Source organism: Vanessa atalanta, chromosome 16 (assembly GCF_905147765.1).
Source record: "Vanessa atalanta chromosome 16, ilVanAtal1.2, whole genome shotgun sequence".
Lineage (NCBI taxonomy): Eukaryota > Metazoa > Arthropoda > Insecta > Lepidoptera > Nymphalidae > Vanessa > Vanessa atalanta.
Window position 1 is genome coordinate 8,765,106 of NC_061886.1, and position 27,960 is coordinate 8,793,065.

The 27,960-nt window shown below is 35.1% G+C and overlaps 2 protein-coding genes across 3 annotated transcripts; one reads left to right on the plus strand and one right to left on the minus strand.

Annotated features, from left to right (window-relative positions):
* Positions 1 to 203: 203 nt before the first annotated feature.
* On the minus strand, positions 204 to 1,343 carry LOC125069868 (BLOC-1-related complex subunit 6). Its single transcript, XM_047679468.1, has one exon. The coding sequence runs from the start codon at positions 1,125 to 1,127 to the stop codon at positions 384 to 386; it is 744 nt and encodes a 247-aa protein (XP_047535424.1). The 5' UTR covers positions 1,128 to 1,343; the 3' UTR covers positions 204 to 383.
* A 255-nt stretch (positions 1,344 to 1,598) lies between these two features.
* On the plus strand, positions 1,599 to 27,641 carry LOC125069702 (ATPase family AAA domain-containing protein 2-like). Of its 2 annotated transcripts, XM_047679250.1 has the most exons (28): positions 1,606 to 1,700; positions 1,958 to 2,062; positions 2,573 to 2,651; positions 2,935 to 3,022; positions 3,370 to 3,497; positions 3,895 to 4,064; positions 4,202 to 4,288; positions 4,869 to 5,017; positions 5,345 to 5,421; positions 6,054 to 6,167; positions 6,313 to 6,393; positions 6,842 to 6,938; positions 8,230 to 8,323; positions 8,498 to 8,776; positions 9,155 to 9,291; positions 15,144 to 15,355; positions 15,710 to 15,816; positions 16,105 to 16,283; positions 16,823 to 16,994; positions 17,247 to 17,435; positions 17,671 to 17,827; positions 17,938 to 18,104; positions 18,862 to 19,010; positions 20,701 to 20,885; positions 21,072 to 21,229; positions 21,333 to 21,520; positions 22,353 to 22,432; positions 22,661 to 27,641. In XM_047679250.1, exons 2-28 carry the CDS (start codon positions 1,970 to 1,972, stop codon positions 22,873 to 22,875), a joined length of 3,831 nt encoding a protein of 1,276 aa, XP_047535206.1. In that variant the 5' UTR covers positions 1,606 to 1,700; positions 1,958 to 1,969; the 3' UTR covers positions 22,876 to 27,641. The 2 variants fall into 2 exon arrangements, with proteins under 2 accessions (XP_047535207.1, XP_047535206.1); XM_047679251.1 differs by lacking the exon at positions 1,958 to 2,062 and having other exon boundaries at positions 1,599 to 1,700.
* Positions 27,642 to 27,960: the final 319 nt, after the last annotated feature.

Consider the following 27,960-nt stretch of genomic DNA (forward strand, 5'->3'; position numbering starts at 1 on the left):
ATCTTAATGTATGAGTATTGTCATATTTATAATCTCCAACGTCCAACATATATTTGTGAAAGGTGAAGCCGAAGGTTAGGTCTGATGAATTTAAAATATGTCAAAATTAGCTTAAATTATTTTTTCGTGCATTTATAGATTTATGAAATAAAATAATTCAATAACATTATTTTCAATGGGAAAGAGTAATTAATAACAAAGCATAGTGATAATTAAATATTTATTTCAAATTATGTGATATATTTATTCAATTAATAAATTGTCCTAAATCTTGTCCGCTCATGTGTACCTATACAGTTTAGCTAGGCCTGACACCAATCAAATACATGATTGATAAAAAAATATTTACAGCATAACATAAGTCTTCATAAATTTTAACAGCCTCAGAAATAGCTTTCAAATATCTGCAATAGCCTTTTGATTTCAGTTATTCTTGCTGCTTGAGCTTGAACTGGAACCATCGCCTGTGATACCTCTTCTCCTTTTGCCAGGATTGTATACATACTTTTTATATTATTATCCATAGCATCACATGTTTTACCGACTGCATCTCTGTAAACTTCCATATTTTCTGCAGTGAGGGAAGAATTGGAATGTAAAATGCTAGATAGATTTTCAATTAAATTATCAACAGATTGTGCTATTTTCTGCGCTTCATATTCAAGATCATTTAAAACTGTTATATCTATTTGCCCAATTTGTGGAGCCAGTATTTGTCGGTAGAGTTTGCCTGATGGTGTACTAGATCGAGAAGCACTAGAACTACCAAATATTGGAGTTTCTCCTCTCTTGGCAATTGGACTTGAAAGTTTAATTTGAAATTCTAAATCATCAGCAACATAATGTGTCATATCTCCTTCATAACGAACATGCCCGTCAATGTCCAAAGGAATTTTTTCCTGCTTTCGATTTTCTGAAGGTAGATCGTAAGGCCTAGATGGTCCAGCTTCTCGGCTTAACTCTCCATTACTCTGTCCATTATCAGAGTGAAAGGATATCTCACTGTAGGAGGCTGTCATTCGTGCTGATAAATCTTCGTCCATATCCACATCACCATCTTTATTTGTTTTATCTTCGACAATATTTTTATTTTCATATGGCGAAATGGAATCCTGTTTATCACACATTTTAGAAAATTGCTTTAGATATTATTTTCTTAACTATTTTAACTTGGGAGACGTTTATGACAACGAAATTCACCTCTATATTCGATTACAGCAAGTTGTAACAAAATCAGCTTGAAAATATATGTATATAGTATGAGTTTATATACTAAGCACGTAGCTAAAATATTTCTTTACATATTTTATTATTTTTAAATAAAATTAAAAATATTAGTAGTGTCAAACAATATACAGAGTAGCATAAAAAAAATCACTCTTAAAAGATAAGAAATATAACCCTTAAATCTATTATAAATTGATTTAATTATACCTTGAAAAAAATATGTCAATATTTTTTACTAAGTTATAGTGATAATTACCTTACATTATCCATTACATTTATTATTAAAACAATACCTTCTAAATCAATCCGTACAAAGTATCCAATAACTAACGATGAATGTCAAATTTGCGGGAATTTTTGACAGTTGTCAATAAAAACATCGCAAACGTGAAATAGTCTCAAAAGTCTAATTTTTGATAGCTGGGTATAAAGATCATTAGTTAGTGTGTATTGAAAATGATTTCTTAGGCGAGGTAAGAGATGTCTTAATGGTAAATTAATCAATGATTTTAATATTCTTCGATTTATTGTAAGCGTAGGAACTTGCGAACATCCGCTTAACATGGCGCTCTCTAACGACATGTGCGGAAGATAACGCTCGTCCTTTGTCGTATTTCATTCTATTTCAAGCATCGAGTGTGGCTAATATTTCGTTTTTGGATTCTATTTAAAGTTTTAAAGCAGTTACATAATCAATTTGTGATCTTGAATGAATATTACGACATAATAGACGGTCATTGCAATGGTGAAAACCCGACGTAGTAACGGAGAGAATGGGGAGGTTGACGAAGGAAATTATTCAATAAACCACGTTGGCAGCGTGTCTGATGAGAAGGTGATGAGTTATGAATGATATACATTTGTCCCCTAATGCATATGCACCAAGCTTAGTGTGTCTGAATGGGTGTTTCTTTGTGTACCAACTTCCTGTCCCCATTTTCCTCAGTAGGTACTTCTAAGAGTGCATGATATGCATGAACTTTGATAGCTTTTAGTTTCATTATGAGACTAGAATATGATTAATGCAACTTCAATAAGAATATTAGTTATTGTTATGATTTAGTGTGAGTAGTGAAATATGGACTGATTCTTGTATTTATTTATCAATCACTGATTCCAATTATTTTTAGATCAAAGCATGCAAGCTTCAATATTTCTTTTATTTATATTTACAAATAAATAGTGATTTTTGAATAATGCTTCAATGAAAAATGTGGTTGTGATTGCTATTAAGAAAAATAAATAATTGATAATATATTATTTAATGTATGTGTATGAATTGTAGATGTAGTACAACTATTAGGCACAAAACAAATATGTTGTTCAAGTATGTATATTCTTATAGGCATCAAATTGGTCCCAAAGGGAGTTAAGAAGTAGTCAATATAAGGTTGCAAGGAAAATACAACGCTGGCCAACCAGATGTAAGTGTTCATGTTTATACCAACAAATCTAGTATCGTAATAGATTTAATTAAATAAAAAAATTTATTAAGAACATGTTACTGCAGAATGGTCTCAAAAAGACTGTATGGGAATCACAGTTTCTGTAAAGTATTTTATTTTATACATATTTTATCCTATAGTCAATAAAAAATTAGGTTGTGACTTTTAGCATAGTTAGTGATAAAATTTATTTCTTATTGTAATTTGTTTTTTATTTATTCTTTGTAAAACTGCTTATACTATTTTAAATTTTTTCTTCTAGACAGCCGCAGTAGACTTCGAGCGATCAAAATGCCTCGTACGATAATGTTTCCTGAAAGTGACACTGAACCTGAAAAATATTCCAGAAGGTATATGTATTATTTTGTTAGCTGTCATACTGTATATAAAGCCTATTCCAATTGTGGAAAGAGCAAAGTTAAACAATCTTTTGATTTAAGTATTCCATCCAATTTGCTAATATCTCTTCTTTATTATGTACTTTAAATAGTTCTTGATTAATATTTCTTTATTTATAATGCAACACTATTCTTTTATATATGTTTTATATATGTTTTATATATTGTTTCATATATACAAAATGTAATTTTTTCATGCATCCTTAATAATTTGTAATTGGTTGTTTTAAACATAGTTTAAGTGGTGTTGTTTATTTATTAAGTATATATGATCCATATAGAAACTATTTTGTTTGTAGATCTCGTCAAGTAAGGGTGTTCTTTGCTGATGAAAATGATTCTAACAATAGAAGTATGAAAATTCGACGTAATCGTGGACCAAGAAAGAATTATATGGAAGATAGTGAAGACAAACCCATACAGCAAAGTTGGTTAAAATTTAATTTATAATAACAGCACTAAAAAGAGTATCAGTCTGTAAGGCCTCCTCTCCTATCGAGGAATAGGTTGGACCTTATTCCACTATGCTGCCCCAAATTGTGTTGGTTGGTTGGGAATGTGGCAGAATTTGTATGACACATGCTGGTTTTTTTCACGATGTTTTCCTTCACCTTCAGTTCTTTTAATGTAGGTTTCATTTTATTAATTGATATTTTAGACTTTTTGTAGACTTTTTGGTAGTCCTAATTTTTGCTTCTTATCTCTTAAAATTATTTTTATGACCTTTTTAGATTTAGTTCGTTTTCAGGAAATAATTGCATCTGTTTTGATTCACAAGGAAATTTGTCTTAAATATTATTTTATTTACACTTTAAATATTTCAGATGTAAGAAGAAGTTGTCGCAAGCGCAAACTTCTGCATCATAATTTTAATGAAAGCTGGATCACTAATGAATTGAAAGTCAAAGGATACCCAGATTTGTATGGATTTCCTGGAACAAGTTCATCGGATGAGTTTTCTTCAGGAGATGAAGCTAGAGAAACTAAGAAATTGGTATAGTTTTTTCATTAATTTGTATTCCTTATAAAAGTTTAATTATGTTTGGATTATTATTAACTACATTTTCTATTAAAACGTAAAAAAGGTGACGTATAACAAATGGTAAAATGCTTTTTGTTATTTTAACACAGACTCGCAGTCATGCTCCAACCAACACAGACGAGGACACACAGCTGTCACGCCAGAGAAGAACCTCAGCAAGATTTACAAACAAAAAGGTATACAGAGTAACAATATAAATTACTTAACACAGCTTTTTATATAAATTCCTTGTTTTTAAATGAATATAGTTTCAAAGCCTATACAATGTTGACTTATACGTACTACTTATGTCATAGATCATTTAAAATTTTCAATTATAGAATTTTTATAAAAAATTTACTATATAAAAAGTAACTTACAAAGTATCAAGAAGTGGTGAGTCATGTTATCTAACAAATACTAACTTTTATATGATCTGGGAACTTTAAATTTTTTCATTCAATGTATTGTCTAGCTAAACTATCATAGAAACAACTTGGACATTATGTGATAGATTTTTTGCCACCAATAAAATGTAAACTATAATTCGTGGTGTGAAGTTTTGGACACCATAGTGTTATTGAAAGTTGATATAGTGTCAATAATAACTGTAGGAGATGTACATATTTATACTGTAGTATGTACCATATGTCTACTGTACTTCCCACAGGCTTCATACCTTCTGTATATAATAAAGGTATTCCTGCTTTTTGCAGATCGATTTAGCTGCCTTTGCAATTTTGATACTTGAACTTTGTTTAATTTTTCTTCTTACAGGATGCTTCAGAATCAGATACTGACGATGAAAGCAATCAGACTGTTATTGAGAAAAAACCGGTTGAGGAAAAATTGGTAAATGAGAAGATGGACACGGAAGTGATAAAACCTAAGGATGAAGAAAAGATTGAAGATAGGGACAGTGAGAGGTTTGACCAATATTATTTTTAATCAGGATGTGTAACGTAATATATTTCTATGTATGCGTAAAATATCTGTGATCACAGTACACTGACAATACCGAAATTTCCTTAATTTGACTGCCCAGTAGTCTAGTGGTTAGGCAGTATCTGAACTGCCTGATTAAAAAAAAAAACTATGTGCTGGACCATTTGTATTTTTAATTAATTTGTTTCATCTGTATTGACGAGTTGTTTTTATAAATAACTTATGGGTTAGGCAAAAAGATAAGTAAGTTTTGATATGTATATACATATATTAATTAGAATTTTACCAACCAACCAATTTTGAACCAGTAACCAAGGCCCAGCTCGATCAACGAGAGGTAGAGGAAGACGTGGTCAGAAAAAAGTTGATATACACCAAGAATCTGGTAAGTCAAACTCTTTGAATGCTTCTGTCAATGTCGATATTGAAAGTAATATTGTATTTATGTATCTGTCAGTTTGACGTTTAAACATATATTTTTTTCGAAATTTTGCTAAGTGTATGTGATAATCATGATTTTATAATAACTGGTTTCATAAATATAATAGAGTTGTTTTTTGTAATAAAATATGAAATTTCCAGTAATCTTTGTGAAATTTACTAAATGAGTGATTATTATTTTGAGGTGAAATTAAAAAAATATCTTGTTCATGAATTGCTTCTCAAATTCCTAACTAATATTTTAAATAAGAAAGTGAGTTCGTTTGTTACGATTTCACGTCTTAACTACTTAACCGATCATCATGAAATTCGTATAAACGTTAGGGCTACAGAAAAGGACAGAGGATACCTAACACTTTTAATCTTAAGCGATAAGCGCCCATAGATATCGGAACTCTAAGAAATATGAACCAACCCTTACGTCGTCAGTGCACCAACAACCTTGGGATCGTAACATGTTCCCTGTGCCTATAGTTCCTGGCTCGAATTCGATTTTTTTTCTACCCTTTCCGGATTAACCGGCCAATCGGGCGACAGTCGTGTCCGGATAACGGAATGAGTGGTTGTGTGTGGCAGCGTCGTCGTCGTCGTCGTCGTCGGAGTCGGGCAGCTCGCTGCGGCCGCGGCGCTCGGGCCGCACGCGCGCGCAGCCCGCCTTCGTGCAGCTCGCGGGGGACGCCCGGCCCAGAGGTCTGTAATCGCTGTGACGTCATTACTGTAAAATACTAAGATATGGTCTAATGATGAAGTCGACCTAAAGGTTAAATATTGCACTTGTGAGTCAATCGAGTAAATAAAATATGAGCAATAATCTGAATTATGATATTTCTTCCAGGCAAAACCTTTACTATTAGGAAAAAGCCTTACAGTCTGAGAGAAAGAAAACCAAAGTTACTTAGAAGGAAAACGATCCGATGTGAGTTACTTCATTTCGTTAATTATTATTATATTTTTATCTCTATATGCAAATCAAAGATTAAATACTTGCTGTGAAACGCTATGGGTAAAACGACGACGCAAGAATGCTAGGGGAAAGGATGTGTAGAGTTGACAATTCAATTTCTCTGAGAAATGCCCCCGTCATTATAATCATCTATTCATGTACTATTCGAATATATATATATATATATGTATATACATGCCATGACTCTTTCCATCGTGCGTTAATCACATGGATGGATGAATAATCTGTATGATTTATACTATAAGCAATCATCGCGGGATCATCCGTATATGGTTAAAGGCTATTTTTTTTAAATTCTTACTTACTCCCTTATTTTGAAATAAAAGCGAACGGGTAATACCTAGTGTTACATAAAATATAAATTTGTTTGTTTTTCTAAAAAAAATATTGAATATTTTAGCTCAATCTCCATCAAACAGCAGCACCAGTAGCAGCACATCTAGTTCAGACACGGAAGAAGATCTCAATGTGTCTATGAAAAATAAGACGAAGGGCAGGTGAGGAAACTTGTTGAATATTAAATGGACCATTTGATTGAAAGTTATATAATAACATTTCCAGTAACATACTAACAGTTACTAGCGACCAGCAGTGACCTCCGAGAACTACCCCGAAAATTTATCACAATAAATTAACTGTCACTGGCTACCTTGAAAAGGCACAAATTCCTCATTTCAATGATACTAAATATAACAAAAAAAAAAAAATCATTTAAACATTTAACAAAAAAAAAAATTTTTTATTCACATTATAATATAATTATTATTAAAAAAAGTATAACAATTGTACAAAATGAGAGTCCATAAGTCACATAAATTCACTTTTAACTGTAAGTGCTATTATATTATTTAATATTCAAATTAAACAGAAATATAAATCCTGTTATGTATAGATTCCTACAATGTACATTAAAATATAACAGAAAAATTTACATTTATACATTATTGAGTTCATTCAAATTATTAATCTGATGTCAAAGATTAACAATATGAAATACAAATTATTATTATTAAAATATGTTACTTTTAAAAGTCTCATTTTTAATAAAATAATGCAGATTATGATTATTTGTAATGTAAGAAACTCTTAAAATGTCAAATGTGTATTAATATATTATATATAATATGTACAGTTCAATTCCTTTCTGGAGTGACTCTGATAGTTAGTGTCGTATGAAAAATGTTAGGAATTGCAATCAAATCTCTTGACATCCATAGTATTGCAAATTTTCTAAAATAAATCTGAATAATTGTTGTCATTGCTGTAATTAATAAAACCATGTAGCTGATTATGGCTTCTTTCTACCATCATTTCCATGTCTTCATTAAGCCATGTCTTTTTTATGATATAGGTAGTCGGACGAGGCACATGGGCCACCTGATGATAAGTGGTCACCACCGCCCATAGACAATGGCGTTGCAAGAAATATTAATCATTCCCTATATCACCAATGCGCCACAAACGTTATGTTCCTTGTTCCTGTAGTGGCTCACTTACACTTCAAACCGGAACATAACAGTACTGAGTACTGCTGTTAGGCGGTAGAATATCTGATGAGTGGGTGGTACCTACCCCGACAGGCTTGCACAAAGTCCTACCACCAAGTCGATCAATTTGTAAAAATAGTAAAGCATTGTTTTTTTGAGCATCTGCAGTCAATTAGAGGACCAATTTATGTCCTGTAATCCTTCTCTCTGCTTGTCATCTTGATGATGTCATCAAAGTCGTCTGATTTTTGAACTGACAGAAATTTATCAAATGAAAATGTCGTTATGTTAATGTTTTCAGACAAAAATCAAAGTCGATGGATGATAAGAAAACTGACAGAGCTTTAAGAGATATACAACCAATAGAAGTTGATGGCAGTGTGAGGTTTTCATCGGTAAGTTTTAATTTCTTATGTTTTGTTGGGACATGGCCAATACCAGTAGTTATAATTGACCGCTAACAAGTGAACTATGGGGGTAATTTCAGTGTCCCATTCGCATTGGCGAGAACTGACATTTCTAGATAACTAAGGAAATACCGAAATTATTATGCGTTTTATATTTTTTAGGTTGGGGGTTTAGAAGAACACATAAAATGTCTCAGAGAAATGGTGCTGTTTCCGCTGATGTATCCAGAACTGTTCGATAAGTTCAAAACTCGACCGGCCAAAGGTGTCCTGTTTCACGGTCCGCCCGGTACCGGGAAAACTTTACTAGCGAGGGCTCTGGCTAACGAATGCAGATTGGTCGGTGGGAGAAAAGTGGCTTTCTTTATGAGAAAAGGGGCGGACTGCTTGAAGAAATGGGTGGGGGAGAGTGAGAGGCATTTGAAGTTGCTGTTCCAACAGGTATGTAATGTATATTTCTTAAATCGTTAAATTATATAAATCGGAAGAAAAGTTCTTGGAAAAGGTTCATATTGTAAACGAAATTATAAGTGAATTCGTTTATGTCGTTGAACTGTTTGTAAACTTGCAACAGCTAGAACACTAAAAATATTTTGTGGCGAATAAAAATAATTTATTGAAAGCCGTGCAGAGCATAAATTGTTGATGGTTAAGTAAATAGGTCCTTTCAATTGAATATAATGAAAGTGGGATTAGACGGCGCTGCAACAGATAGGTATCAGTTTTTTCCCGCTACTGGAATGAAATATCAGTTCCCGTACGATTAATGGCAGTGCAGTCTGCATATCAATATTGATATCTGACTTTCCGTGCGCTCAGGCGAACAAGATGAAGCCGTCGATAATCTTCTTCGACGAGATCGACGCGCTGGCGCCCGTGCGCAGCGTGCGGCAGGAGCAGGTGCACACCAGCGTCGTGGGCACGCTGCTGGCCGAGATGGACGGCGTGTGCGAGAGGTCTGCTCCTTGTACTTGTGTGTCGCTGTACGCGATCTCGTACCGCGGTCGGTTAAACCTCACGATTCAAACCAACGACTCGTATGTATATTATCGGGGAATCAACTCACCAGCAAAAGCATTCCTAAGGATGTCGATCAGAAGGCTAGAATACCAAGTCATGTCCATGAAGATTATATTTTAATGGTATTTTGCAAACTAATGATGTTGACCATATATTATATACACTGGTCACGCAATAAGGTATCAGAAGTCATGCAGACTGATAAAAAGTAATTTATGAGGGGCAACAAACACCTCTTATTTTTTTAAATGTATTATTTACATACGAAAATGTAGATTTGATATACATTATATATTACATAGTATTATGTTATTAGATATAATGATTATGGCTTGAACTAAAGTGCGTTACTGGGTAAAATAACAAGTGTAATGATGTCTTAAACTCGAGATCTTCTAAAAATAAAATGTATGTACATATATTCAATCTATACTTCTATACTAATATTATCAATGCAAAAGTAACTCGGTCTGTTCTTAGATCTTCATGCTTAAACCGCTATACCAATTTAAATGTCATTTTGTATGGAGATAGTTTAAGACCCAGTAAAGGACATAAGTTAGATTTTTATAGCGAAAATCGTTTCCTAGGATGTGAAAAGGTGGCGGAAGTTTCTATCGGTCAATTGTTTCTTAAGGAATACAAAAATCATAAAATCATTATAATTTAACCTGTCGGTTACTTAAACAAAGTTGCCAAATCTATAATATTGATGTGCCTTCCGGAAAACATACAGCATTGCTGTGAAGAAGCAGTCGTATACTTACTTTAATCTGTGGTCGATTGTTACCTTACACAACTTAGTTCACCTGAATGACACTAGGTGGCGTTAGTTAACCAGGAAGTGCGCGGGAACCGTCGCCATATTCCTTCATAGCGTTGTGTACTTTCGCCAAGTTGGTCGAAATTCGTAAAAAATAATTCTAAAGTGATTCAGTTACAGTGAACAACTAACTAAGTGCTTCCGAAATCATAACATATTGTATTTTTTCGAACTTTGAGTTGATTTATTTTCTAATTATGGATCGCCCTTCGAATAAAACCGCGGAAGTTAGTGACTCGCATTTGCCTATTTCGGGTGATGTTTGTACCGAAAAAAATGAATGCTGCCAGGATGACGATACCTCGAATTCAAGCAGTTCAAGCGACGATAACGAAAGTGAGGGTACTCCCAGCAAGAAACGCCGGCTGGATTCCCAGGTAACGGTCGATCCAAGAATCGACGCGTTATATGACCAGGTCAGTTTTCTCACAAATTTAATAATGCATCAACAATGTGGGACTGATAGCAACAAATCCAGTAGTCACGTGCACACAGACCAAGTAAAAGATGCTAGTTCTTTTTTAACCAACCCTTCGGTGCCAACAAAGACTTTAGATCTAGGAAATTATAAGACAGAGTTTGATGACAAAAAATGCATGAAGCCCGCCGACGGGAATAGGTTAAAACAACTTAAAGAGTTACATCATTTTAACACACCCTTATGGCAACACGTGCGATACAATAAAGCATTGGCTGAAGTCACTGCATCTCCGGGATTTTGCAACCTTAAAATCAATGATGAATTGTGCTGCCTTAATAAAGGGAAAGACTTTTTGGCCCCTACCGAACTATTTGTTGCGGGACTGACCAATGCTTTGTTATACCAAAAGGAGCTGTTGCAATCAGGCTTACAAGAAATACTAGATTGGGCTGTTAAAAACCCAAGCGAGCTAAATAGCGACAATTTATTTCATAAAATGAGTGCTACGTTCGGTGAATCTTCCACCTCCTACAAAAATTCGGAGCGCACACTACAAATCGTTTGTGGCAAGCGAGCGGAATGTGTAGAGATTAGACGTTCACGACTCATATCAGAAATACCTAATAAAAGTATACAAACTGCTCTTCATAATATTCCACCCAGCGAAGAATCTCTTTTTGACAAAACAAAGCTACTGTCGCTTATTCAGTCCCTCGGAGGGCCACAATATTGGTTGTCACAATCACAAACATTCAAACCAAAAGATAAGTTTAGTCTGAAAAGGAGACTTAATGAACCTTCAACATCTAAAAGTTACAATTCCACCAAGGCCAATTATTATCAAAGTTTAGATAAGAAACCACAAAACAAGCAAACATACAAAAACAAAACTGACAACAACAAGCAAACTAAAAACTTGACATTTCGTAACAGAGATAAGAAAAAATGACTATCCTCCCCAATCATTCAAGGGGGGTCGCCTTGTACAGTTCAAAGACAGATGGCAGGCTTTGGATGCAAACAAATTTATCATGATGACAATCACGGGATGCCGTATACCCCTATTCAGAAAACCCCCCCTTGTTTGGCCTACAAAAATTATAACGGACCAGTATGCAACCAAAATTTCTCCTGCCATGACTCAAGTAATTCTCGAACTAGTGGATCAAAATATTCTTCAAGAAGTCCGGGCAAAATCTCCAAGTTTCATCTCCAAACTTTTTCTCCGGAAGAAAAGCGATGGATCGATGCGCCCAATATTCGATCTCCGGGAACTAAACAAATATGTAAAAACGAAACACTTTCACTTGATTTCCCATACAGATGTGCCAGACTTTCTCCAACCTGGAGACTGGATGATAAAGATCGACATTTCGCAGGCTTATTTTCATGTCCCTATGGCAAAATCACACAGACCCTTCCTCAGAATCAGTTATCAGAACCGTATTTACGAGATGACGTGCCTACCTTTCGGTCTAGCTTCTGCTCCGCACCTTTTTTCTTCCATCACATGCTGGATCGCGGAGACCCTGCGTGCGAAAGATTGTCGAGTGCTAGTCTATCTAGACGACTTTCTTCTGGTGCACCAAGACCGAACCAAGTTAAGTCTTCAGGCCGCGGAGGCCGTGAGACACTTGGAACTGTTGGGTTGGAAAGTGAATTTCCAGAAATCGGTCCTAACTCCAACACAAGACTTGGAATATTTAGGGATACGATGGCTAACGGCCAAGAACAAAATGGTCTTACCAAATCAGAAAATAAAATGCATCAACAGCGCCCTAGAACAGATTATGCAAAAGCCACACATGAGTCTACGACAATTACAAACAATTTTGGGGCAGCTGAACTTTGCCAACTTTGTAATTCCACGGGGCAGACTACACTGTCGCAATTCCCAAATATTCTTGCGACGCTTCGACAAGAAACTACCCCGTCAAGTGCAACGTATCCCTCAGAATGTTTATCGAGAGATGGTGTGGTGGCGCGGAGCCACACATCACTCGTTACCGATACACAAAAAACCAGCTACCCACTTCCTTGCAACGGATGCCTCAGACGTGGGTTGGGGCGCTCAACTGGATGGGAAAGTGATGTCAGGGAGCTGGTCACTCTACCAAAGGAGGTGGCACAGCAACAAAAAAGAATTATTCGCCGTTTTTGCGGCTATCAAAATGAACTCAAAAATATTAGTAAAGTCACATGTACTGATCCAATCCGACAATCGAACACTGATAGCGTATATCCGGAAAGAAGGCGGAACCAAATCTTTAGCGTTGCTGGAACTGACATTCAAACTTCTCCAACTAGCGGACAAATTCAAAATAACGCTGTCAGCATAATATTACCTCCCGGGGAGGTACAACATAATCGCGGACAGATTATCCCGAGGAAAACATCCGGCAGAATGGCACCTGATACCCGATGCGACAGCGGAAGTCTTCCAAAAATGGGGGTATCCCGAAATAGATCTGTTTGCGTCAAAAAATACAGCTGTTGTACGAAACTACGTATCAATAGACTGCAAAGATCGATCGGCATGTTATACAGACGCCTTCAGCAAACCTTGGAATTATCGGGTTGCCTGGGTTTTTCCACCTCCCAGCCTATTACCCAGAGTGTTAGCTCATCTGAACAACGCCAAGGGAACTTATCTTGTAGTGGCCCCAGACTGGCCTCAGGTGTTCTGGCTACAAGACCTGAAATCGAGGGCACTAGAGCCACCGCACGAGCTACAGAACCTCTCGGAAGTGCTCATAGATATGACAACATCGCAACCTCCTCCACAAGTGCAAACATTAGCCCTGAAGGTCTGGAAAATTGGGGGTGGGGCGAACAAATAAAAGACTGGGCTGTAGAAGAAAAAGAATTATTAAGAAAGAGTTGGCGACAATCAACACTTACTACCTATTTTCCTGCCATAAAGAGATGGCTAGCTTGGTGCTCCAGCTCACTGGTGAACCCAAAAACTCCCCAGTCTACCGATATAGCTAGATTTCTGATACAGCTTTTTCTAAGAGAAAATTTAGCATACAACACGATCCTGGTGCACAAATCAGCAATTATGACATTTTGTGGCCCACACGTAGAACATCAAACATTTTCCGATTTCATTATCAAACATGTCCTTAAAGCAATTCGAACAGTTAAACCTAAGGCTATAAAGAAAGCACTTACATGGGATCCTCGCATTGTCCTAAATTGGCTATCGGCTAACCCCTCTAAAGACACCTTATTCGACTTGTCACGAAGGACAGCAGCAGTTCTATTGCTGGCCTCGGGACGAAGAATCCACGATCTGACCCTTTTAGAAATTTGTACAGAGAGTTTCCAGGATAACGGAGATAGCATCATTTTAATACCGGCCTTTGGATCTAAAACGGACACTCACAATTATCGCCAATCCGCATGGAAACTCTCTAAACATGATGATCAAAACATATGTCCCGTCACATTAGTTAGATCACTCATAAAAAGAACACAAACTAGGCGGTTAACTAGCAATATCAATTTAAATAACCTTTTCATCACTGTCAATGGTGATATTAAGGCTGCCTCTCGAACTGTAATCGGGAATTGGGTGCGTACAGTTCTTCAGGACAGTGGTATTAGGGCACCTCCGGGAAGCTGTAGGTCAGCAGTAGCTTCTCTGGGGTGGTTAGATAATCAATCGATTGATGAGATATTATCACGTGGAAACTGGAGATCATCCAGCACATTCTTTAATCATTACTGTCGTATAATAGAAACTAAAGTTAGTCATAACTCTTTTTTCAAAACATTTACACCAAATTGATTTTTTATTATATATATAGATATGTATATATATATAACAATAATAATTAACTAATGATAATAATTTTAATGAGTATATTTGTTTGTATAGTAAGTAATGGAAGGACAACCATATATTATTTCATATATCATAAATTTAATTATCAAATGTCATCGTTCTAATCTCACGAAATTCTACAATACTTTCTTAAGCCAGGATAGTAAAGACAACAATGTTATATTACATATTTTGTATTTTTCAAACCATTTAAAGACATTAAAATGATTTTTACATTTCAGTTGTTTATAATTTATCAATTTTATTAGTTATCAATTTCATCATAGCGTTGTGCTTAAAAACAATACATGTTTCACCAGCAGATAACAAACACGTCTTCACAGCAATGCTGTATGTTTTCCGGAAGGCACATCAATATAACGGTTTTACATAACAATAAAACCGATATTATGTGCCGAGAGGAAAACATACAGCATTGCAGAAAGTACTTCCTGGTGAAGACTATGAAGGAATATGGCGACGGTTCCCGCGCACTTCCTGGTTAACTAACGCCACCTAGTGTCATTCAGGTGAACTAAGTTGTGTAAGGTAACAATCGACCACAGATTAAAGTAAGTATACGACTGCTTCTTCACAGCAATGCTGTATGTTTTCCTCTCGGCACATAATATCGGTTTTATTGTTATGTAAAACCGTTATATTATAAATTTTTATAGCAAGTTCAGTTAGTTTAATATAATTTAATAATTCCTAGGGGTGAAGTAGTAGTAATAGGAGCAACGAATCGTCTGGACGCAGTCGACCCGGCGTTGAGGAGAGCCGGTCGCTTCGACCGCGAACTGCACTTCCCGCCGCCGCACGCAGCCGCCAGGCGAGATATATTAGAGATATACACCAAGGACTGGACGCCGGTGCCCAGCGAAGACACCCTGAATCATATCGCCGATATCACGAATGGATATGGGGGTAAGTAATATGTTTGATAAACGTCATAGTCGGTTTGGCCAATAGGCCTGATGGTAAGAGGTCATCAATGCACATAGACATTAGCGCCGTATGAAATTTTAATAATCATTGCGCCACCAGCTTTGGTAACTGATATGTTACATCCTTTGTGTTTGTAGCAACACTGGCTCATTCACCCTTTAAACTGGAACACAACAATACTAAGGACTACTGCTAATTAGATGGGTTTGCTCAAAGCTTTACCACCAAGTAAATTCACTTCCTGTGGGTTTGTTTTTATCATAAGTTAGTAATGTTCATATACATATGTATATGCAAGAGTTAAGCAGTATTTACTATCTCTTCTCTTTTCAGGATCTGATTTAAAAGCATTGTGCTCGGAGGCAGTATTAAAAGCGCTCAGGAGAGTGTATCCACAAGTGTACGATAGTGAATACGCATTGGTCATCGATCCCAAAAATGTAAGTACTTTTTAATAAACTTTAATTAAGATAACAATTTAAAATATTGATATTACATCTGGTTCTCGTTAATCCCATAGTATGCATAATATAATATCATCATATAGCTAGTATTACAACAATAAAATATATAATCGATTGTACATTTTACTGCTTCATAACGCATTTATTTGTTTTAATGAAATACTTTGCACGAATGAATAATATAAGTGAAGGCATACGACTCCACTCCACGCGACGGCAAGTGGTAGTGGAGACCAAACGCGAAGATGATCACTTGGTTCGCAGGTGGAGGTGACGGTGCGCGACCTGCGCGCGGCGGTGGCGGGGCTGGTGGCGGCGGGCGCGCGCAGCGGCCCCGCGCCGGCGCGCCGCCTGCCGCACTACTGCGCGCCGCTGCTGCAGCCGCAGCTGCGCGCCGCCGCCGCGCTGCTCGACGAGCCCTTCCCCGTCGGCGCGGCCGCGCAGTGAGTGCCGCGTGTCTTGTCGTTACATTGCTTTCCTAGCTATTCGTGTCCACTATTCTGGTTGTTACATTTTTCAGTAATTAGGAATAAAGAATACAAAATTTGTAAATAGCTGCTCATGTATTTTTTAACGAGTGACTTCCGAACACCTGATAATGATGACATTTCACATTTAATTGACGGCTATGATATCCATTATTGATTGACAAATGATGTTTTATACCTTCTTAACATTTGTTATTGTGTCAAAAAAGAAAATAATGTAAATAAAAATTCCGAATTGTGCTTGTTCAGTATAAATGCAAATTTAAGCATTTGGTTCGAATAAGTATCAATCAATTGTTAAGGAAACAATAAAGACCTAAAGTAATGTGGTGCATAATAATTATTGTAAATGATAAGTGCACATATGTATATAATCGAGATATAATCGATAAATATATACTAAGCATTGATGCGGCGTGCTAAGCCGTATCAATGCTACCACCAAGTAGGTAAGCCAAGGGTGAGGATTATTATAATTTTTTTTTCTTAAACAGCAACATGGACACACCAGCGGCTTCCAACGTGCTGCTGCTGTCGGGCGAGTGCGCAGAGACGCACCTGGCGCCGGCGCTGCTGGCGCAGATGGAGCACTGCCCGGTGCGCGAGCTGAGCGTGTCCGCGCTACACTCCGCGCTCGCCTACACGCAGGAGCAGGCGCTCATATCGGTGAGGCGATGCAGCTGGAGCACTGACCATGTTCTGTTCTTAACATGCTGATTCTCGTGCAGTATCACTGTATAGTTTACCATCTGATCAACGAAATCATTACGACATCTTCGTCATCACGAACTCAAAGTACTTGTCATATTTCATATGCTATTCATTTATGAGTAACTTTTTACTTTTAAAAACTGGTGATCTGCCATCAAAATCAGTCCGATAGAATAGATATATATATGTTCCACACGTCGCGCGCAGCTGTTCTCGGAGTGCCGGCGCTGCGACCGCGGCTGCATCCTGTTCGTGCGCGACGTGCTGGACGTGTGGCGCAGCCTGAGCGCGGGCAGCGGCGCGGCGCTGCTGCTGCAGCTGTGGCGCACGCGCGCCGCCGGCGACGCCACGCTGCTGCTGGCCACCGCGCCGCCCGACGCCGACCTGCCGCCGCAGGTGCCGACTCTTGTGACTGTCGTACCTATATACTGTATAGCTAAAATAGCTTTATACTATTTTGCCTGATGACTATGAGACACTATTTTTGTAGCCGTTATACTGAGATATTGGTAGTGATGAAATATATTATGAACGCTTAGTTTCGATCATATATTTTTAAACATTTTAGAATGACGAATCAGTATGTTCGTACTGTTACTTTATTGACTAGTTTAACTTTGCTTTCTTTCAGCTTCAAGAAATGTTTCCACCATACAAAAACTGTATATATGGGGTTCGTGAAGCCACTTCTTCGGAAGTTATCAACTTTTTAAAGCCCATTATCACAGAAGCACCCCTGGAGCCACCGGTAATTGAAAATACTGAACCGCCACCGCCTTTACCGCGTGGTAAGTGTGTTAAAAGTACTATTTTTAACAGAAAAGCAAACAAATTAAATAAATAGAATAAACAAAAATACTTTATAAAATGTTACAAATTGAAAATAAAATTGTTTTAGCTCCACCACCGCCTCCTCCCCGAGAGAGCAAAGAAGAATTGGCTAGACGAAAGCGAAAGGAGGACTACAAGCTGCGAGAATTAAGAATATTTCTACGCGATATCTGTAGGAAATTGGCTTCGAATAGACGTTTTTATAAGTTCACCAAACCGGTGGATTTAGAAGAGGTATCGGCCATAAAATTTACATTAACTATATGTTTCATACTAAGTTGTAAAGCAATACTATTACTATTAATACTATCTTTTTTATTGGTGTCGGGATACAATTAACTGAACTCTATACCCTTTTCCAATTGAAGAAGGAGTAAAGATAAACACCAAACAAAAAAGATAAAACCTTAGATTTACATATAGTATGCGATTTGAATAGCTTTGCTATATAATGCATCAAAAACAGTTCCTGATTAAAACATCTTTACTTATATTACAACACTTTTCTTACTTCTTATACTAGATATAAGATAGATATAAGATTTCGATCAATTATATCATTTCAATTCACTCCTGTGATTGGAATAGCTTTAGGTTATCATATTTAAATTGCGTTTATTCAACAGATTTTTAGGAATTTCGAAACCTATTACAGGCTTTGTTTTGATTTAATTTCATTATAAACTGACGACGTCTTGTTCGCATGTCATTTGTTTTTTTTTTTTTATTCAGCCATATCGCCGCTTTCCAGCCGGCTAGTAACTTCTTTCCGCTCTCTAAAATAATTATTATTTGTTAAATCGTAACAATTTAGTAAATTACAATCAAGAATCCTCTTTAATTTTCTACATATCTATGGATGGAGCTCTTCAAAATAAGACCATAACCGATCAACTACGTGTAGCTATCGTCCCATAATCACTGGGACAAAAATCTTAATCTCTTTTGTTTATCACAGAAAGTATATCAACTGCTTGTTTGCTTTCACCAGGTGACGGATTATCTCGATATCATAAAGCAGCCTATGGACCTCGAGACCATTATGACGAAGGTGGATCTGCACAAGTACAATTGTGCAAAGGAATTCCTTGATGACGTCGACTTGATATGTGCTAATGCATTAGAATATAACCCGGATAGGTATGGTATTATTTAGTCATCACGGTACTTTATCAGCCAAAATATATATAAATGTAAAGTTGGTCATGGGTATACAATCTATTGAAGGCCCAGCTTCAAGTAAATAGGAACGTCAAATAATTAACAATATTTAATATAGTTTACAATATTTATTTTTCTAGTTTTTGTTACAATCATCCATTATCTTCCGTTTTTCAACCCAGATTAACAATTCCCATGTCCAATTCAAAATTTTATTCTTTATTTATAAAAGTGTCAAACCAAGAAGTATTCATTACATTTATATAATTCTGTGATTGAATATAACTTAATAGCTAGAAGCTATACAGCCTTTAACGATTATTTATAAATATTTTATTTAAAATAATTTTAAAGGTTTACACTATACTAATATTATAAATGCGAAAGTTACTCATGTTTGTCTGTGTGTTGCTCTGTCACGGCTAAACCAATGAACTGAATTTGATGAAATTTGCTGTATGAAGCAGGCTTGAACGAAAGCCTTGACAATTATTTTTTCTTATAATTCAGACTTGTAAACTAAAATTTTGAATGTTTATATTGTTACGAGTAAAATGCACTTGGCACTGCCGTTTTAAATGCTATATAAGATGATGCACCTTGTCATATATGTATACCTCTACTATGTAATATGTCTACTATATACTTAAGGAATACCACGTGACTTAAGTGTTACTTGAAATACTTCTGAAATTCCTCAAAAATTTTGTAAGTTTACTCCTCACGATGGAGTGTTTATAATTGAACTAATCATATTTTGGTAAGGTGTAACGATTTTGGGGTCATATGAACAAAACCATTGCGGTCTAAAATATAGTTAAAAACAAGATATTCTCTTATTTTTGTTAGGTATACTTCGTAACACCAGTGGGTTTAGGAGTCAGTATTATTATGATCGTGTTAAACTTTTGGAGCCTATTTTAATTTAATCATTCATGCTTTTGATCATTTTATATTTGACATTAAAAATATCATAATTACAATATATCATTGATATCATTTTGCATACTTTTCTATCTCATTTGTAAAAAAATGTGCCCCCATCTTTGCATGCGAAAGTGTTAAATATATCATATAGCACTTGTCATCTTTTCTTGTCATCATCATTATTTGTGTGAATATTAATTTTTCATTATATTTTTTCCATATTTCCTGGTGCCATTCAAAGGGCTAGAGGGATGTCTAGGTATGAATAAACTGTGATAATAAGTAGTATTATATCGACGAAATGTAAGCGTGTGTTAAATTTACATCCTCTAACCTTTTGTAGAAGTACATAATTTTAGAGGTCGGGTAGAGTTTTTTTTGCATGTTGTTGTTTTGTCTATGCTTGTTATTTCACATCGTTTGGATAGTGTAGACGTCACAAATAATCATTAAAATAGATTCTGATAAATGACGTAAAATCGATAGTACAGTGGATCTAGTCCGAACTGGATGATTGATTACGTCAAATTCTTGCAAACATCAGTGATTAGTGATTTCAATTGTATGTTTTTAATATAATTTTTACATAGCTGAGCTTGAATGCTTCGTTGCAATTTTTTTTAAATCAAAATAAAAATGAATGACGACGACACTGTATGTAAAGTTTACTGACAGCTGAGGTGAATCAATCTAAATAAATAAAATGATCTTCTCAATAGTTTTCCATAACACGTCGTTACAGAACATCGTCCGATAAGCAAATCCGGCACGAGGCCTGTTCGCTGCGCGACCACGCCCACGCACTCATCGACGTGGAGATGGACAGCGACTTCGAGCTCGAGTGTCAGGACATCGCGCGGCGCCGGCGCGAGGAGGGCGCCGCCGACAACGACCTGCCCGACTTCATATACACCGCCTCCAACCTGCGTGAGTGTCGGGACATCCACGGGATAGGATATGGACGATAATATGTATTTTGGTCGTATTTGTCTATGCGGGACTGTTTAAATTATGACATTCGGAATTTTTAATGTACATATATTCTAATATAATAACTACAGTATTAGATCGATGTTTATGTAGCAGCATTTATAGTGAAATGTGTTACTACAGCGGACGGATTCGATACGACAGCGGACGACGACAGCAAGGTGGTGCGGACGCCGCACAACGGAGAGAAAAACGATACACACTCCGCGAAACGAAAGCGAAGACGGATTAATGCCTGGTCGAAGGGCCTGGTCGTGAAACGGCAGAGGACGTCACAGAAAGTAAGTTAGAGCACTAATAATGGTCAACATACATTTCATATAATTCGATGCACGTATATCATATAATCATGAATCGGTAAAAAATTGTAACGCGGTGCCGCAGAGCTACAAGGAGGCGCACATCGCGATAACGGACGAGGAGTCGAAGGAGAACAAGCCGATCACGTCGACGCCGCTGCCGGCCAGCTCGTGCAGCTCGTCGGGCTCGGACGACGACGCGCCGCTGCGCCGCCCGCGCGACTGCGACGACCTGCTCGACCTGCGCCCGCACGCCAACCACGTGCTCGACAGGTGCGGCCTGGCCACGTTGCCACAGCTATACTATTGCAAACTCGGGAAATAAGATAAACTTATAATAATAAGACTCAGCAAAGTCGGGCGGTCTCTGCCTGAACGCTATGCGTGCATGCGTGATCTTCGAATTGCTTAGGATGGATTTAATTGGCTCGCAGTTTTTGATAAAGCATCGATAACGCACTATCATTATTATCATTATGATACGAAAAATGACTTCGAAATGGTGACTCTCTTAGTGCTGTTAGTTAGTCACAGATTGGGCGCTACAGGCGCGTACGTGTCGACAAAGTAGTGACATCTAGCGACCAGAGTAAGAAAGACGATGTTCTCTCGTAATGGACTTCGGTCGTCAAACGGAACACATAATATAAGATTCCATAAGAGGACCATAGTTTTAAATTTGTCACTTAGTATTAACAAGCCATAAAAAACTTCTTAAATTCTCGATTTATGTAGGATCAAACAAAACAGTTCATCTCGTACACTACATTCTTAACTGTTATGTTTAAATTATTTTAGAAAACAATTCTAAGGTATTAGTTATAAACTTACTTCAAACAAGTTTATTTTGATTTTATAATTTATGTTAGTGTTAATAATTCAGCAATCTCAGTAATTTAATCTCAAGTGAACTTTATTAGCCTATTTTAATATGCAATAGATATTTTACATTAAAATTTTCTATTTTCAATATAAAAAAATGTATCATGTTTGACTACGATTTAACGGTAACCGTCATGTAAATTTTTACAAAATTGGAAAATAACACACATTAAAAATGCTTCGAAAAGCGATTCATTTTTTAATATATTTGACTTTTTTGCAGCCCTGCCAAATCAACGGAGAAGTCACCAACAAAATCATCGCCAAAGAAAAGAAATTCAGGTCACGAGGCAACCAGTGGAGGTGAGCACCTACTTTTGTTTATCTAAAATAATAACGCCATGGATTACAATTACTGTGATACGCTTTCGCTCATTTAAATATAGCAAATACAGTAATATTTGTCAATAGTCATGTATATATTTTATTTTATGATTACGGTAAAAACAATCAAAATGGTAACCGACATTTTAACTTATTTCGAAGTTTTATTCTTTTATATTTACTCTCAACCTATGCTCTTTGTTGCAGATGCTGAGAAGGTACTGATAAACAAGACTGAACTAGATAACATTCTATATAAGAACGCGAAAGCGCTACGGAACATCGGCCTTGAAGCATTATTGGACCTGTACGCTCAGTTAGCAGGCGCCGTACGATCGTACTCCACAAAATACGACCGTACGAAGCTTCCGCACGAACTTCAGACGATTATCGCCAGGTACTTGCAGCTCGCGAGGAAATGAGCGAGGAAAGTCGACAAGCCTTCAGTCAAAAGTCATACGAATGAGTGCTGACAATATTGTCTCAACTTGTATTCCTAACCAGAATTTATCTGTACAGCGTCCCCCTTATGACCCATAGACGTATAACATTGACGAAAATTTCTTCTATTGTATTTTTTAACTTCTATAAAAAAGTAGATTATAAAAACAAAACTTTTACAACTCTCAGCTATAAGTCATGAGACTAAAATTGATTTAATGTAATAAAAACCTACTAGCACTATTACGTCACAACGTCAAATGTTATTTGTCTATGGTTACTTGTTAATAGACTAGGATTTTAAATTTTTCAAAGCCGTCCAAAGCGTTTTTTAAGAAAGACCAGTAATTTTGAATAGTGACAAAATTGAGATTTTGACAGAAGGCTCTCTCGATACAGGTTACATTGTGTCGGGATAATACATTCCATGTTAATGTGGAAAGTTAAAGTATATGTTGAATCTATGTAGCGAGGTATTAAAGTTAGGGAAGGTTCTAGAGAATAATTAGAAAAAAAGTTTGTTTTATATTGTTTGGTCTGGTTGCACTAATGATTAAATACCATATCCTTGTCGTTAAAAAAAAAACTGTTTTTATGTGTTCTAATTTCGAAATGTTCTCATCGACTATGTATAAATCGAATAACACGAATATAAAGTTATAAGGTGTGATTAGCATCACCTAAACAGCCAAATTGTGATACGTGATAAGTGTTGTAAAGTCTCAATGGATGTTAGGATTGGAATAAAAATCTAAGAATAAAGTATTATATTAGAATATTTCGATCATTTGTTATCGCCTTGGTTAGAATGTTACGAATTTAAAAAAAATAAACTTAGCTTTTAAACGACCAAAGTGAACAAAACTTCATTACCGTAAATATTATTTAATATAGCTATGTGTATTCATGCCATTATAATTTATACAAAATATAAAGTAACCCAAACTTTCTAAGAGATAAAGGTGTCAAAATTATACTAAACTTCTGTATCATTTTTGCCATCAATGTGTAGACGTGTTTGTTGCGTGCGTTTGAAACATTAACACGTAGCTTTTAAATTGTAGTTTCTGAAGTCTATTGCTTTGTCACTTTTTCTATATAATTTTTCTAAGTATGTATAAAATTTCACTTATTTAAAACTAACTATCCGCCCCTACTTTGCACGGGTGAAATTCACACAAAATTACTCCTCCCATTTATCGAAGTTGAAATTTCCAAAAATCCTTTCTTAGTTTGTGTTTGCTTTGCGACAGGAGTAACTATGCTAATTTTCATCTATGAATCTTTTTTCAGTTGAAGATTAACGCCCTCACTAATAAAGTTTGATAGCAAATTTATTTTCTTTGTTCATTAGTAAGTCACTACAGAATACACTACTATACAACGTAATTAGAGGGTAGAGTTTTTTGTACGATTTAATTTTGTGTGTGCATCATGCGTTATATTATTGTAAATTATTTAAAATATAGTTTATGTTTATTTCTTGATTTAATCATAGAATATTGTTGGTGTTATAGAATATCGGTCTAATTTAAAAATGTAGTTAAGCGGGTGTTTAGTCGAACACTTTATCTCTTTCTGTCGTCATTGATTTGAAACTCGAAAGAAGAAGACATAATTGTTTAACCAATCTCGCTTTTAATATCGAACGAATTAAAACTTTTTTTTTTCCAATTAATGTCGAATGCTCGGCAAGATGCTGAAATTACATGATATACGATAATTTTTGTTTCAAACTAGAATACAATATAACATAAGAAAATAATTAACTTAACTCTAATGTATATATACTAAATAAAAATCAATTAAAATACTTCTAACATAGACAATAGTAAAAAAGATTTTAAAACGTACTTTACAATAAATAAAAAATAGTGACGGGTTGTGAAAATATTATATCGATTATAAACAATTTGGCTTTTTAGGTTCATCATAAAACGAGTTGTGTGTTGTAGATATTAATTGAATTTATTTAATTAATAATTTAATTGAATTGTTATAATCGTAAAAACGAGGGCTTCGAATATTACTGTAATTTTTTTATAAAGAATGTTTCATATAAAACCTTTATGTTTACAAACTATGATGCCCTGAAAATGAATTTAGAAATATTTCGAACACTGCCACTAATATATTCCTTATGTCTTTGAGCGAAGGCTGATATTACGATGACTCCAAGTTATGAGTGTTATAGGAATATATCAGTTACCCAGAACGAGCTTAAATAATTCTGTATTTATGCCTACATTAACACTGTGGCTATTGACATTTTTATACTAGAATTGTGCAAAGTATGTGTGCACTATTACTGATCGAGTAAATACTCCTTTGATATCAAATACTACTTCAAAGTTCAATTAAAAGTAAAAATTATTTTGGCGTGACGATGCGAATTGCGAATAAGATGGATTCTTTTGATTTTGTAGAACGTAATTGAGGCTTCAATTTCTAGAGTGAGAAATAAATATACGCAACAATTTATATAACACTTTTCAGCCAACAAAAATTGTAAAAAAATTTGCTCGAATAATAATAAAAAGAAGGCAAATGAGTGAACCAGGTGATAAATGGATTGTATCGACTATACCTTTATATTTACACTGGCTCACATTACTTTAAATCGAAATCCGAATTCGTTTTGCGGTATTACTTATCTATAACTAGCACAGGTGAATTCACTGATTGCATTAAAAATATTACAGGAAGCGACAGTGAAGAACATTATTATTATTATTAAGAGATACATTTTCTTTTATAACCTAACCTCCTTACGAAATTTGAACAAAGGAATTTCAAGTTGCATTCGATCGTCTATTCACAGTTTTTGTTCGGTCGATTTCGGTATCGTGTCATCGCGCAAAACCTAGAAAATTGACAGGTGAGGTTTTTTGCCGGTCTATACGAAATATGTTTACACAGCTTTCCCTAGTTACTATTAGAATGTAATTTAATGGCACCTTTTTCACATCGTCCTGTTAACACGTAATACAAGATCGGTTTCAAAATGAAACTGTATAGTCGATTCATATAAAAAAAGGTATTTATTAATTTATTATATTTATATAGCTTGCTACTATTTCTTGATACCAGATTCGGAATAACATTTTTATAAACTTGAAACAGTATTTGATATCTCATGTTTTAATTTAATTTATAATTAATTATAATTCATAAATAGTTTACTAAATTATATAATTAATTTACATCAAAGACTCCAATCAGTCTGGTATGTACTTAATAATTACTTTATATACCATAAAAAAAAATTGATTACCGTAACATGTACATACTTTCACTAATTCAACACTTAAAGTAAATAAACAAAATACATTAATTTATTTTTATTACTTATATACGTCCAGATAAAATATAATTTGTTTTTCTATAATATAATTAATAAGTTACGAAACACGAAGCTAAGAAATATTCGTATAAAATACTTAAACTTTGTTTGGTATAATGCATCGTTCACACATACGATTGATTGTCATTGTTTTTTAACATATCTTATAATACTGTCCATCGAAAAAAATTACTTTTGCGTGGATATCATCAGTAACAGTGTGATATGAAAGTAAAAGGCAAATAAATTATATATGAAAATAGTTACCTCGTTCCAATTAGGAATTAAATATATAGTACCTATATACGCATTATGTACCTATGTTAGGAAATATTGCCATATATTGATTGTTCAGATGGCGATTACGGATGAAATTCGATGGTCGAGTTGATGATCGTCACTGCCCTTGAAATAGAGATTACTGTTTCCATTCTTAGTTAATATTAGTAATTTTTTTTTTACCATAGACAATATTTTAATGTTTTGTGTGCCTTGTGTAAAAGTAAATTATAATATGTATAAATTTTTCATTACTATGTAAATATTCATGTTTAATTACTTGTTTTTTTTTTTTTGATAACTTTTAACTTTGTGATTCGATTAAACTCATTTTGTTACCATTTTTTAAAAATAGATTTAAATATATACGAGACTTGAACATCGAATTTCAAAACGCTGTTCAAACGAATTTGTAGTTATACGTATTAAAATATAGCAACACTTGCAATACCCGCAGGGAAAGGTCGGATTATACGCATATACAGTGATAATAATTAATTTAAATTGTTCATATATTGTTTGAGAAATAATGATTAAATAGTAAAATTGAATAAAACCTTTTTTATTGTCTTCAATATAATCTAAGAACATTTGACGAAAAAAAAAAAAATTAATCAACATGTACTCTGTATTGTGATGAGATTAGAAATTGTTGATTGCAATCTATTTGTAACGTAATAAAGAGACGTGTATTGTGTGGTCCGGTAATGAAGTTACCGGCCCTTGCAATTTAATTGTAGCTTTCTCTTATTCTGATAGATTATTAAGTTTTAATAACATTTCTATAGATTTTATTTAAATTAATAAATTGTATAATGGTAACACCGCAGAGGTTATTTATTATAAAATTAGACTGCAAATGAAAAGTTGATATGTATCGAATTGTTTTTTTTTTTTATTGATTCCGATATTTGTTGAAGCCAACTCGTGCGTCAAGTCGACTGTCCTGGGCGTTGTAAGTGTGTCTAATGACCTAATTGTAATGAATCTGCTTGCATTTTGCTCAATTTAATGTTTGAAGTATGTAAGCGACATCCACCGTTTGTTAGTGTATAATGAAAAATTGTATTTATAAAACCGTATTTAATTAAAAATAAAAAGGGTACGCCTTCATGTGATAATGAATTTTGTGTTTTATTTTTCATATGATTTATATTATTGTTGTAATGTTTGTGAGTTTGTATGTGTGTACAGATCTTAAAATCCCAGGTTCGAACCCTGGTGAAGCCTACAAATCATTTGGTTTTTATAAAGGAATATAAGCAAAGTGTCTTGAACGAATTACTAGCATTTCTATTTATCCCTCCAATTAAGCTTAGAGCTTGTGTTAGTAGTAGGGACGATAACAGCCCAAGGGCTCGGGGACGTTTTCTGCCATTATTTTTTTGTAATTGACAAGTTCGTAGCAGTAAGAAAAAACGGGATTTATATACTTGTCTCTCTT

Bases quoted from the DNA above. Each gene is read 5' to 3' on its own strand.
- LOC125069868 (XM_047679468.1), bottom strand. From the start codon at position 1,127: ATGTGTGATAAACAGGATTCCATTTCGCCATATGAAAATAAAAATATT.
- LOC125069702 (XM_047679250.1), top strand. From the start codon at position 1,970: ATGGTGAAAACCCGACGTAGTAACGGAGAGAATGGGGAGGTTGACGAA. The intron at 4,289-4,868 runs GTATACAGAGTA...TTCTTCTTACAG, and splicing joins CAAGATTTACAAACAAAAAG to GATGCTTCAGAATCAGATAC. The intron at 17,436-17,670 runs GTGCCGACTCTT...GCTTTCTTTCAG, and splicing joins ACGCCGACCTGCCGCCGCAG to CTTCAAGAAATGTTTCCACC.